Here is a 13238-nt window from a genome sequence, read left to right as displayed (position 1 = left end):
GTAAAAATATTTACTAAAAGATTCTGGATATTTATAAAAATGATTTCAGCTATCATTAAAATGATTTTAATGTGCCAAAAATATAATCTTTATCAATAAAATTTATGAATCACATACAGCTGTTTTTCAAAAATGATGATTACTACGCCAACTTTTAACGCTCAATTTATATTGCTATATGCGTTTTTTGAAACAAGATTTATATCTAACTGTTTAATTAGTTGTAAAGCATAAAAGTTATATCACTTTTGAGATCTAGTTTAAACCATTTTAAAGATTTTTTGTATTACCCCATTAGTAAATTCAATTTCTGTGATACCAACACTTAAGTTTTTGTATGTATAAATAATATAAATGCTAGTATAATTTTTTTAATTTTGAGCTTCATTTGGATATAACTCTGAAGTAATTACACAAAATATACAGGTGGCCCACCACTCACTGACAACTTAAATAACTTTTGATCCAGTTAATATTTTTAGCTGATTTTTTTTTTAAATAATAGTTATACGTTAGGTCTATAGCTATATCTCAATAATTAATTTTTTTACATTTTATTAAAAATATTAATTATTTTTAAATTTTAAATAAAATGTAAAAAAAAAATCTAATATAGCTATTTTGTAGAGTAGAATTTAAGAAAAATTTTAGTAAAAAAATATCTTATTAATATTCAGTAGTAAATATTCTGTAGCGTTTTGAAGTTTGTGAAAATTTGAATTTTTATGTATTATTTTACGGTATTAAACATTGATATACGTATTGAGAAAAGGACAGAAGAAAACGCTATCTTTTCATGATTACTGTGTATACATAAGATGATAATATGTATATATTACAAACTTGGCATTAATACCATGATAAGAAGTTAGATAAGGCATTTATTACTTATCACTGTTATTCAAAAGTATATTGATATTTTTTTACTAAAATTTTTCTTAAATTCTACTCTACAAAACAGCTATATTAATAAAATGTAAAAAAATTAATTATTGAGATATAGCTATAGACCTAACGTATAACTATTATTTAAAAAAAAAATCAGCTAAAACTATTAACTGGATCAAAAGTTATTTAAGTTGTCAGTGAGTGGTGGGCCACTCTGTATATTACAAATATATTAACTAAAAAATTATGAGTTTATGGAAAGGAGGTTATATGTAACATATCTCCTAAAATGAAATCACTGTTATGCTAAATAATGTAGATCATTTTTTCTTTAATCAACGGAAATGCAGGGGCAGCGCAAAAGATGTAAGATGTGTCATCCTCGGGAGGTCCTGCACTTTGAAGGGCTCCACAAATCAAGTTAATAGCTATAAAAAAGGGTTTATTTTTAATAATAACAAATGTACTATCAAATTCTTTTACACAAGGCTCTACAATTTTAGCACCAGATCTATGGAAACACATAATGATTTTTGACATAATATTTTTAGTTTTTCTAAAAAGAAGTATTTGAAAAATAAAACTTTGACAAAGTAAAAATATATCTACCACATTAAAGAGCTTCATGAATAAAAATACTGTAACATGAACATTGCATTTATCAACACTTTGTATGTACATACTGCGGGATGTATTTAAACTATAAGATAAAATTATATTAAGAGGTGCCACTAAATATTCTGTTTAGGGGTATACATGTTAATTGTACGAAAAATAAAAATGACAAATTGTAAGTTTCCGGTAAAAATCATCTTGTACTTTAGATTTAAGTTTTTTGGCAACCAATAAGAGACCATGATAAAAATTAAGTAACTTAACACTATTACAATTTTGTCACGTTTAAAAACTTAATGACAAACATTAATTTTTGTGCAAAATCGTATACTTCTAATCATTTTATCATTGGTTAGACATTGAAAATATGAAATTTATAGGACCAATAATTAGTATATACATCTTGATTAGTAGTTTTGATTTCACAAAATTTTCACTTATACAAATATGCGTCAATAGTTCAATAAATTTCCAAAATAACAATACTTATAAAAATCAAGGATTGGTAATATTTTTAGAAATAAATATTATACTTAGAAATCATTTTTAGCAACGCGTAACCTTTATAAAAATGTCCAATTAGCAACAGTTTCCTAGGTTTTTCTTTATCTATAGCAAACCGACCAAAAAATTGTTTCGCTAGTTTGCAGGGAAGTAGTCAAAAAATTTACTCGTGCCAAGATATTATAATACCGACGAAAGAGATTCTTCACTGTGTTGCTGCATTAAATGTAGCGACGTTTCATAAGTTCTAATATTAATCCAAAAATAAAACCATCTAAGAACATTTATCGAAAGTAATGACAGGAATAATGAGATTTTGTTCTGAATTGAAAAAAATACAAAGGTATAAAAATGATATGCATTCGATAACCGATGTTTGATTATTATTTATCACATATATGTGATGGTACTTATTGAAAAAATAACAAAGAGAATACTGAAATTGAATACAAAATATTGTTTTTTAGTAAAATTAGAATTTACAACTTTATTATGAGATGCTTTACTCTAAATTCTTTGAACATCTTACGAAATTTTAAGAAGTATAAAAATAAATTATTATCATTTCCTTAGCCTCTATTCAAACTATTTGGGATGAGTTTTATCTTAATGATTGGACACGATTTTTACAACGGCTGTCGATCTAACGCAATCTCATTATGCTTAAGGGGAATAGTAAGGGGGCAAGGTGTATGTCACTGTTAAAGTTCTCCTTTGGTCACTTATTCGGGAACTAAAAGTAATTAGCGCAGTTGAACAACAGCGCTAAGGCAATAGCTGAATGCGTCACATTAGTGCCCCAAATAGAAAAAATACAAATTCGTATAGTAATTTGCTACTGTACAATTTCTTAAATAAAACTTTTTTTTACTTATAACTAAAATTTTCTCTACTCATAATGAACGTATTATAAGTACTAGCGCACAATGAAGTATAAAATCTGAGTGCGTGGGTAATGACTTTGCCCACCCTTTTAATATCTAAAACTAAAAAATTGCATAGAAATACATTGATTATATCAAAAGATTTTAATGATTTATAGATTAGTTTTGTTGAGCAAATAGGTTAACAAAAATGTAGAAAATATACTTTAAGAGTGCACAAACTTTTTAACAGAGCCGAATTAAGATCTATATGGGACTCTCTATGAAAAATATAGCTACCATAGAAAACGTAATGAGCAAAAAAAAAACTGTCACTAATCATGACAAGGCTAATAAAATACGAGATGGGCCCCGGGGAATGTTCGCTTTTTATTAATTCGAGCTTGATATTGAGCAAAGATATACACTGGACCAGTTCGTCCAGTAAAGTGGGCTGACTTTACNTCACTAATCATGACAAGGCTAATAAAATACGAGATGGGCCCCGGGGAATGTTCGCTTTTTATTAATTCGAGCTTGATATTGAGTAAAGATATACACTGGACCAGTTCGTCCAGTAAAGTGGGCTGACTTTACAAAAAATTTAAGACTCATAAAGCTTAATTCATATATTTAAATATCTCAGGAGTGAGTAATTACATTTTTTAATAATCTTTAACTTTTTACAGGTAGAGGTATTTCTAGAATATTTCGCTTTATCTTACATTTAACGATCTACTCAACAAATACCAACAATTATTAAAGTTAATAACAATTATAGTAATGAAAATTACATTAAATTTTATACTAGTACTAGATAAGGGTTATATAATTAATAATGCAATGTATAATTGAAGTATTGAATAATATCAATCAACAAATAATATAATTTTTTAACTAATATTTAACTTTTATATAATTTTAACTTATTAACTTTTAATATTATAGGCTGCTATATTATGATAAGTTCTATGAAAGGTTATGTTAAATTCAATTTTTTAAGTCTGACCAATTTTAAGTTCAATATTGTTAGGGCATTTTTAAAGGTAGCGTTCGGACGGCCTGTGTTGACTTTATAGGGTCCCTTAATATAACTAGACAGTCGAGGGCAGCCAAAGCACTCTTTGCTACCTCTGTACACATGCCTATGACCTATAACCGACCACTTATTGTTTTCTAAATCTTTCTTTAATTTTTTCAATGATAAAAATCTTAATATTTCAAATAGATAATTAAAAGTTATTTTAGACATAATTTATTTCGTTGAATTGTAGATAAACGCACATAAAGAAACTTGGTTCCGCATCGCCATAATAGTTTTTTTGGCCCACGTCCAGATTGTCTGGCGTACTAGCATCCTCAACGCTGTTCATTTTTTCTATGAACACGTTTTTGTTACTTATTTAAATATATTTTTTAGTTGTCTTTCTTTTTACATAAAATTTGAATGTTGTTAAAATTAGAAAAAATATGTAATTGCGATTTTTCATATGAAATTTTCGATCAATAAAATATTAATAATTGGATTTTAACATAGGAAAATTAACTAAGTTTATATTTTAAACTTGTAGAAATTTTCCATTTGCAGCTTGTGAATCGCAGTAAAATTATAAGTATTATCTATATTTTCAATAATATCTTTTCTAAAATTGTATTTGCATATTACTTTTGATATTTTAATAAGTTTAACCATTGAGTACAGATACTATACTCAATGGTAAAACATAACATTTATATTTAAATAAATTAGAAAATTTTCTTAAAAAAATTCTTATTGGCGTAAATTGATTTTAATATTGCACTCTCCATTTAATACTTCAAAAATGTGTTTCAACATCATCAAGATTTACAATTCCATGGGTTTATTTAAAAATATGTTTGTTATAAAAGTTCTATTTGTTCAATACAATGTTTTCATGCTGTTTGAATGATCTTTTATGAGATAATGTATTTAAAAAATTATTACGATTATTTGTGTAGATTAAATCATATGAAAAGATCACTTTTAAATAAATAAAGTTATTAAACTAGGTTATAACTATGTATAATCACTATATTGATTACATATTTTCATTTAAAATTTACTGCTGTGAACTTAATAAAAATGTTATAAATCATTTGTTAATCCTCTTAATTATTATTTATCCTTCTTTATAATTAAATTTGTACTATTTATTAAATTTTCAAATAATTTTAGTTTTTTTCCATTACATTCTTTATATAATAATTAATTAATAAAGTAATATAATATAATTTTTGATATGGTTACTGAAATAAAGTTTAAATAAAATAACTTAAAAAAAATAGTACCTTTACTCTTTAATATTTTTTTTATAGGAAGGAAACCATCCACAGTGATTATGCTTGTCTTGTGACATATTGTTTGATAATTACTTATCAAACGTGTTATGATCAAATAAATGTATATGATAATAGTTTTCAAATTAATATGTATAATATTCTGTTCTAAGTAGTTTTAAATAGTTGTTAATAACTTAATTTATTAAACAAAATCCAAGAAATAAAATTTTAAAAGGTCGTTCAGAACTAGCGAATAATAATAATTTTCTATGTTTATAGTCTACTCATTGAATTTTTAGTTATGAAAAGTGCGCAGAGTTCTATTTTGGTTATATTTAAAAATGTGGGCGATTGCCGGCAACATTTTCCTACTAAAAATAAAGCCAATAACGTCCTTCAAATTTAACTCATGCCGTAATTCCTCAAAAGGAATGTCTTGTATCAACATGTTTTACGTCATAATACAATATTATTGTTGTTAAAAATTTAACGGTAAATATTTTTACCAGTGGCAATTACAAATAGATGTATGCAGAATTAATTATCTACCTTTGTCAACACCATCCCCAATAAGACATCAGGAAGTAGTAATAAATCATTCATGTATTACTCATGGACACCTCGTGCGACAAGACGAGTCAGGATAATTTTTTTTGAAAATATACATCATATTCGTGAACTTTGCTTTTTTACAATATTGTAGAAAATTTTAATATATTAACAATCATGAAATACATTGCTTTTCTCTTATTCATTCGTTATTATCTGTGAATGCTTTTAGTTATCAACAACAACCTTTAGTCAACTAAAGCGGTCAAATGAGTGTGGCAGTTGATTTTATTTTTACTCGGCCTCATTTAGCTTTGGAAACAATCGATATATTAAACGAATGAAACAAAATTTTAAAACATAAAAACAAATTATTAAGAAATTTAGTTGTGTATAAATACCAGAAAAGTACTCATAAATAATAAATAATAAATAACAGTAATTTTGGTAGTGTATTGATTAGGTTTGTAGTATCCAACTAATAATTTTCCCAGGGCCTCAAAAATAATGTATATACATCAATAATAATTTAAAATAATAACATTATTAGTGGTAAGATGTTCAAATCTTTAAAACAAATTTTTTCACCAGTAAAAAGGTAAGACGGTCTTAATTGTTAATATTTTTTTTTTGATGAAATCTACTTGGAAATCCTGTGTTAAAATACTAGATAAATCGTTTAGTTTATTTACTACTGACCTTCCATTCATGGTAGTATTCCTCCATGACTCCCATTACGAAATCTTCTTATTGAATTATAATTAAGTATGAATATATTGCGTATTGAAAAGTAAAATTATTACTTTTAAATTAATTTTATAGTAGTTAGTTAAAAACCAAAATCTTATGCAGCGGCGTCACACTAACTAACGGATTTAAATTGTTCTTTTTACAGCATCTGTTCAAAATCTGAGTATTCCCCTCCATTCAAAAGTGGAAAGATCATAATTTATTATTAAAATAAGAATAATATACATAAGAGTGGTAGTAGTGGCGCAGTAACGACCGATGGCAAAGATGTTTCGGTCTGGTTATCGGGTCGTGGTTCTGTCAACCAGATAATTATAGCAGACTGCCAAGTGCTACTGAAAAAAATGCAACAAGATGGGGAATATTAGCTTTTTCTTATTAATGTTGATGGACCTATAAGAAAAATTAGCTAGTAGATGTCATGACTTATAAAATTATTTTCAACACTTATTCACGAGCCAATAAACTTTACAATAAACGATCATACAGCCAATCATTTAAAAAGATGGATCACAGATTTTGCCACTTAGTCCTGTTTCTTAAAAATTGAAAACGTTTTACGTCAAAGTTCATTTGAGTATATAAGGTATTCAACATGATAGGTTCAATAGTAATGATTTATAATAATAATGCCTGTCAATTCCAATATTTATAAAATCTTGAATTTATTTTTCTTAAATGGGAACTTGTACTTTTAACATAAAATTATGAAAGAAAAAAAAGTATAAATAATTTTGTTCTTACAATTTTAATAAATTGAGTTTATATAATATGTATTATGGCGGAGTTCACATACACCAATACGAGCTTCATCTAACCATTGAAAATTAATACACCGTGAAAATGGAGTATTCTTCAGCGATGTACTGAAAATGACTACCAAAAATGTTTAAAAGTATCGGATTAATTTATGAAAAATACATCAAGAAATGTTTAGATTGACAGTTAATCTATAAATAGTAATATAATATAAAATAACAGTTGGTAATAATAATTGTCAATCATTGACCAATTATGCTGATAAATATTAATATAGCGTTTTTTGAATTTATGTACATTTTGTTTTTAGTTAAAGTATAATTTTTGTACACAACATCCAATAATTAAAGAATTCTTTATTATAATATCTGCTAGATTATAACATAGATTCAATCGGGAGTGAAATTAGGGGGGGGTGAGGATTAAATTCAAAACTATTTTTTACCCACCAAAAATTATTAAAATTACAAGTATTTGTTATACAGGGTGTTCAGTAAGTCAGGAAACGGGTTTATATTGTTCTCATTGTTACAAATAATGAGAACAATAGAAACCCGTTTCCTGACTTACTGAACACCCTGTATAAATATCTTTAGAAATAAGAGAAATTTAATTATACAAACTACACATTTTGTACAAATTACACCTATTAATACCAAGACCTTAAGTTCTTAGACCTATTTGATGTAATTATTAATTAATCAAATAGATCAATATTATACAGAATAACAATACATAATTATCATTTGATTTTACTATAATGAATTTTATTTAATTATCTGAAATTGAAAATAAATGACGAACTATCATTCATTTCTATAAAAATTATTAGTAAATGTACGGATATTATTGTATATTATTTATATTATTTAAATTTATTGTACGTAAAACAATTATACTGTCTGAAATTAGTTTTTATTATTTGGCAACAATCTTGAGATTAATTTTTTGTTTATTCATTAGATATTTTACAACATGGTAAAAATATCACGGTCTAAAATTAATTATAATTAGTTCAACGACATTTGGCCATGCTTTGAAAGATTTTAAGTTCATTAACATATTAGGTAAATGAAAATCGTATCCATTCAAATTATCACAAATTTTATCTATTACACAGGACAACAACAATTTTCTTTTTAAAATGTTTCTATGATTTCTGTATATAAATAATTAATTAAACAATTGTTATACGAAAAATCTAAAAAAAACCACTGTATTTATCGTATTTTTAAATATATACATATATACAAATATATATATATATAGAAATACGATGGTAGTTTTAGGTTTTACGAATGATAAATTATATATATATATATAACAATAATAAATGTTTTGATTTTGTTATCCTGTGTTAATATTTTTTATAAAATGATTTCTTCAAATAAAAATTAAGTAAAAAAAAAAAAAAAAATATTGTAATTCATACCATTACCTTTTTTTATTTAACATTTGAGAATTATGAAATAAAGTTTCGTATCGATAAAATTAATGATCTATAAATAATTACTTCGCAAATATATTATACCAGTAGAGATGTAATTTAGATTTCAATTGAAATATAAATTATATTTCTATAGTATATGTATTTATTGCGTCTACATCTTTTTTTCCTAGTCTCTATACCAAATATTTGGGGTCGGTCACTGTTATCTTAAACTTCCACTTGACACGATCTCACATATTATCAACGCACATATTAGCCGTCCTCATATCGCATTCAATAATATATATATTGCTATAGTTAAATAATAAACTAAATGAAATTTTAAGCATACAATTTGGTTTTTTCATTATTTTACGTCGAGTACGGGTTATAAACATTTGTTGTGATATTTATCTATTTATTTATTATAGTAAAATATTGTCAATTTTTTTTTTTTTTTATGAAATTAAGAAGATTATGTAAGAAAGATACTAATATATTATTATTTTTGTTTTTGATATAACTTTTATATCCAATAAATTTTGACGGATATGTCCACTATAGGATTTATATTATGTATAGGTACAAAAATAATAACAAAAACAAGTTGAAATACAGTTACATTAAGTAACAGACATAATATTGTATACGAATCTGAAATATATAATGGAAACAATAGTCGAGCGCCAAAAATACAATATCAAACCGTTAAGGGAGTTTTTAACTAAATAAAGAATGTATATTGAAGATTTTAATAGATTTTTTTTAATTATCACCCATTAATATGTTTATTGAAAAGCATTAGAAGTGTTCATTAACACAGAATCCTATCCACACATAAACATGTTATGTAATAATCATAACAGTCGTACTAGTTCTGACATTGCACATTGCAGGCCAGCGCGACTTGTGTATACAAATTTAATTTAGTCGTATTTTAACATTAATAACTCAAGTATGTAATTCATCAATCTTATGCTAATAACTAAATTATAATTCTTATTAAAATATTGAATATGAATTGAATGTTAAATATAAAAGTGGCTGTGTAACAATAATAAAACAACCAATTTAGATTATACACAAGTGTCGAATTTTATTTATCAAAGTAAATCATCTATTATCCTTCTTTCGACTTTCTCAATTAACTAAACCATAGGTAAGACTACCCAAGAATTTCTACCCCCTACGGAAATAGCTGAGGGGTAAAACAAACAAAATTAGAGGGTGTTCATTGCTATCGCGTAAACTTAGCAACTCAGCAGATTTCACTGTTACATAGTAAATTAAATACCAATATTGACAATGTGAAAAACACAATCCGCAATAGTCTATTATTTTCAAAAAATACAATTTGCACCAAAGCTTTTTTCTCAGTATTTTAATTGCGTTGTGCCTACTATACATTCTACTGCAGGATTTTTTACTTTAAATTAAAATTACGAGCGTTTCTTTTAACTGGATGTTTTGGATTTGCATGCGATAATTCATATGAAGATGTTTGATATTTCACTATGAGATAAATTTCCATACACTAGTACAAATCGTAAACTAAAATTTCTATAACCAAAAAAATTTAATTACGCTCAAAATGTGCAAAAACAATGAATTTCTTTATAAATCCTTTCGGAACAAATCTTTAACGCTTCAAATAAATTTTGTCTTTAATAGAATAAAAAGATATTTAAATTTTCATTAAAAAATCAAATCAGAAAATTATTTTGTTTATCAGTTGACTCTTTGTGATACTCTAATATCATACAGATTTTAGATAAGCTATATCTTATTTATCTTGAATACTAGTTACATTTTTATTACTAATTACATGAAATAACAAGTAAAATATAAGTGCAAAAAGAGGAAACTAGTTGTTTATTGTTTTTTTATAATAACTTCTAAGTACCAAAATTCATTTCTTGGAAAAAATTAGAAATTATATTATAAATTAAGAAAAGTTGAGGAAGACTATTATAATTTAATTATATAATAGTTTCTCAGATTTTTTTTTCAAATTGGATAATTTTATTTTACTGAATAAAAAATTAATGACTGGATAAAACGTTCTGCAGTCTATTGAAAGATAGGGTAGTAATCTGGCAAGCGACAACTGTGTTAAATTAGATTTGATCTATTGAAGCGGATACGACGACTGTGTCAAGTAAATGAAAAAATCCGCGCACATTTGCACAGAAAAAAACTAGAGCCAAATGTTTTAGTTCATTTTATATAGGAAATGAACTTACAGTAATCATTCTTTAAAAGTTAGATGCCAAAAACGGAGTGCGCCAAATATTGTTTCTATATTTCAGATAGACCTGGTAATGAATTCTGCATTTTATAACCGGAAATATAATTTTACAAGAATACTTAAAAAAGGGATAATAAATTCCATTTTTTAAAAGACAATAAACTGAGGTAAATGAACTTGCAAATATTTAATAATTCAACAATATAACAAAGTAAATAAACACGAATATAGATCTTATCATTAAAAAGAACGAAATTAACATGTTTTAATTTGTATGATACCGAGGAAAAATTGTATGTCGCCTCGTAAAACCAGACCGAATAAAAAAATAACACCATAAAAATAAAAAGTTATTTCTTGATTTTTTTTTGGAGGCTTAAAATATATACTATAAAGTAAGGCACATAGCTCTAGAATAGTCAAAGTCACAATTTTTTATAAACTATTTTGATGGACTAAATTACTCAATAGTCAAGTGATGTTAAATCGACTTAACCCTCGAAATACTTTAATTAGTAAATTGTGGCATATATATACATTTGGAAAATTGAATTTTTTTGAGTAACTTAAGATACAAATAAGCGGGTATGGGGATTTGCATTTTAAATTTTTTCACATAGATAATTTTAAAAATATTTTAAATGTAGAAATACTTAAATACAAGATAAAGAATAAAACATTTTTTTTTAATTTATAATTTTTATTCAGGTAGACTGATGTAAACATTATTTAATTCTTCAACATTTTTTTTTTTTTAATACGTTTTGAAGAAAAAGTGTTTTTTGTATACAAAAAACGTTGTCTTCTTTAGAAAAAGTTCTAAATATTGTCTCTTAAATGTGGTATACGAAATTTTACCTTAACAATTTATTAAACTTGAAAGATATAAAGTAGATAATTTACTACAAAGACTGCGTTTGAGATTCCTAATATTTAATGGTTCACATCCAGCATCCACGCAAATAAACCTTGTGACTAGAAGATGCGCGCGACCAAAAACTAAATGACTTTTGACATGTTGCCTTAAAAATTTCATTATTTAGTCACTATGCTAACAGTTTGCGTTTAAAATACTTTAATCTTTGACGTTTCTAGGGCGAAAAATAATATCTGGCTTTAATTAATCTATCGTCTGTACAACAAATATACATTGCAGCTTATTCTTAAAATTTTATTTAACTCGACGTAGGTAGCACCAACATTATACAATGGTTTAATATGTTTTACTTATTGTTAATGCCAACATTTTGAATGATCGCCATAAAAGATTTTTAGACTAAATTTTCAATTTAGTAAACAAAAATGTTTTCATGGTCATGTATAAGCAACAGTGGCGTATTTAAGAAGGGGGGACTATAGGGTCCAGACCCTATTCTTGGACATAAAATCATAGTTGTTAGGGGTAATGAAGGAGTAAATCTCCTTACTACTTTACGTTCTCAAAGCTACTTAGATTCCATACAAAATTTCTAAATACATTACTTGCGCATTCTGCTGTTAACAATTTTTGAGCTTAACGATCCAAAAATCATTAGTTTATTCAGGAAAATATATTTGTGTAAAGAATAATAACGAATTTTAGATTAATTAAAAATAATGTTTTTACGAAAAAATTTGAGTTTAAATCTAAAATTAGACCTTTTCATAAATACCCATTTAATAACACCTTATTGTTTAATTTTAATATGCGTCATTCCTGCTTATATTTCTGGAAATATCTAAAATTAATAAAATAAGTTTAAAAATCCAATATTTTTAGGGACAAACAAAACTATAAAAAAATATTGTATACTGTCGTCTCTAATAATCTACTAGTTAATATCAATTAATTTCAATTATTTAATGATTAGCATAGTTTGATTGGGGGCTATGGGGCATCAGACCTCATAGAAACACTTGTAGTCTCCACCAAATAATTTAATTTGGGGTAAAGGGGAGATAAAGTAATTTAGCAGAGAAGCTTTCCATTAAGTTTATTAAAATTATGAAATAGCGTATGTAGACGCATATTAAAAAAAATCTTTTTTAGAGGGACTAAAAGAAATTTTTTTATAATTTTCTAATAAATATTATTTTTTATGATTTTTTTTTCTAAAAACCCTTTTAAAAATAATATTTTCAATCAAAAATTGGTTATCGTATGAATTTCGGAGGGTGATGATTTACACCCTACGAGCCCATTTATGAACACCCTTGAAATAATGAAGACCCTTCAGACAAAATATTCTAGTTAGGCCCGGGGATTTTTTAGTAGTATACCGTTTGTCATTTTAATAATGTAGTTTGAATTTTACCTCCACTTCTTATTAGTTTCACATCTATTAAAATACTT

General features: G+C 25.6%; 1 protein-coding gene across 7 annotated transcripts in view; it reads right to left on the bottom strand.

Moving 5' to 3' along the window:
- The window catches only part of LOC126905939 (tropomodulin), a 31786-nt gene that overhangs the window by 17296 nt on the left and 1252 nt on the right, over positions 1 to 13238 (bottom strand). Inside the window, exon 1 of one of the 7 annotated variants that reach the window (XM_050686120.1) lies at positions 6420 to 6591. The exons of the other annotated variants lie outside the window; for them this stretch is intronic. Within the exon in view, the coding sequence (XP_050542077.1) occupies positions 6420 to 6455 (36 nt within the window). The 5' untranslated portion in view covers positions 6456 to 6591. Of the gene's footprint in view, positions 1 to 6419; positions 6592 to 13238 lie in introns of those variants that run through there. 7 annotated transcript variants of the gene reach the window in all.

This window comes from Daktulosphaira vitifoliae, unplaced genomic scaffold (genome assembly GCF_025091365.1).
Source record: "Daktulosphaira vitifoliae isolate Bord-2020 unplaced genomic scaffold, ASM2509136v1 Scaffold_4, whole genome shotgun sequence".
In the NCBI taxonomy this organism is placed as follows: domain Eukaryota; kingdom Metazoa; phylum Arthropoda; class Insecta; order Hemiptera; family Phylloxeridae; genus Daktulosphaira; species Daktulosphaira vitifoliae.
The sequence above is the reverse complement of the archived record's forward strand: the minus strand, read 5'-3'. Positions and strand labels throughout refer to the sequence as shown.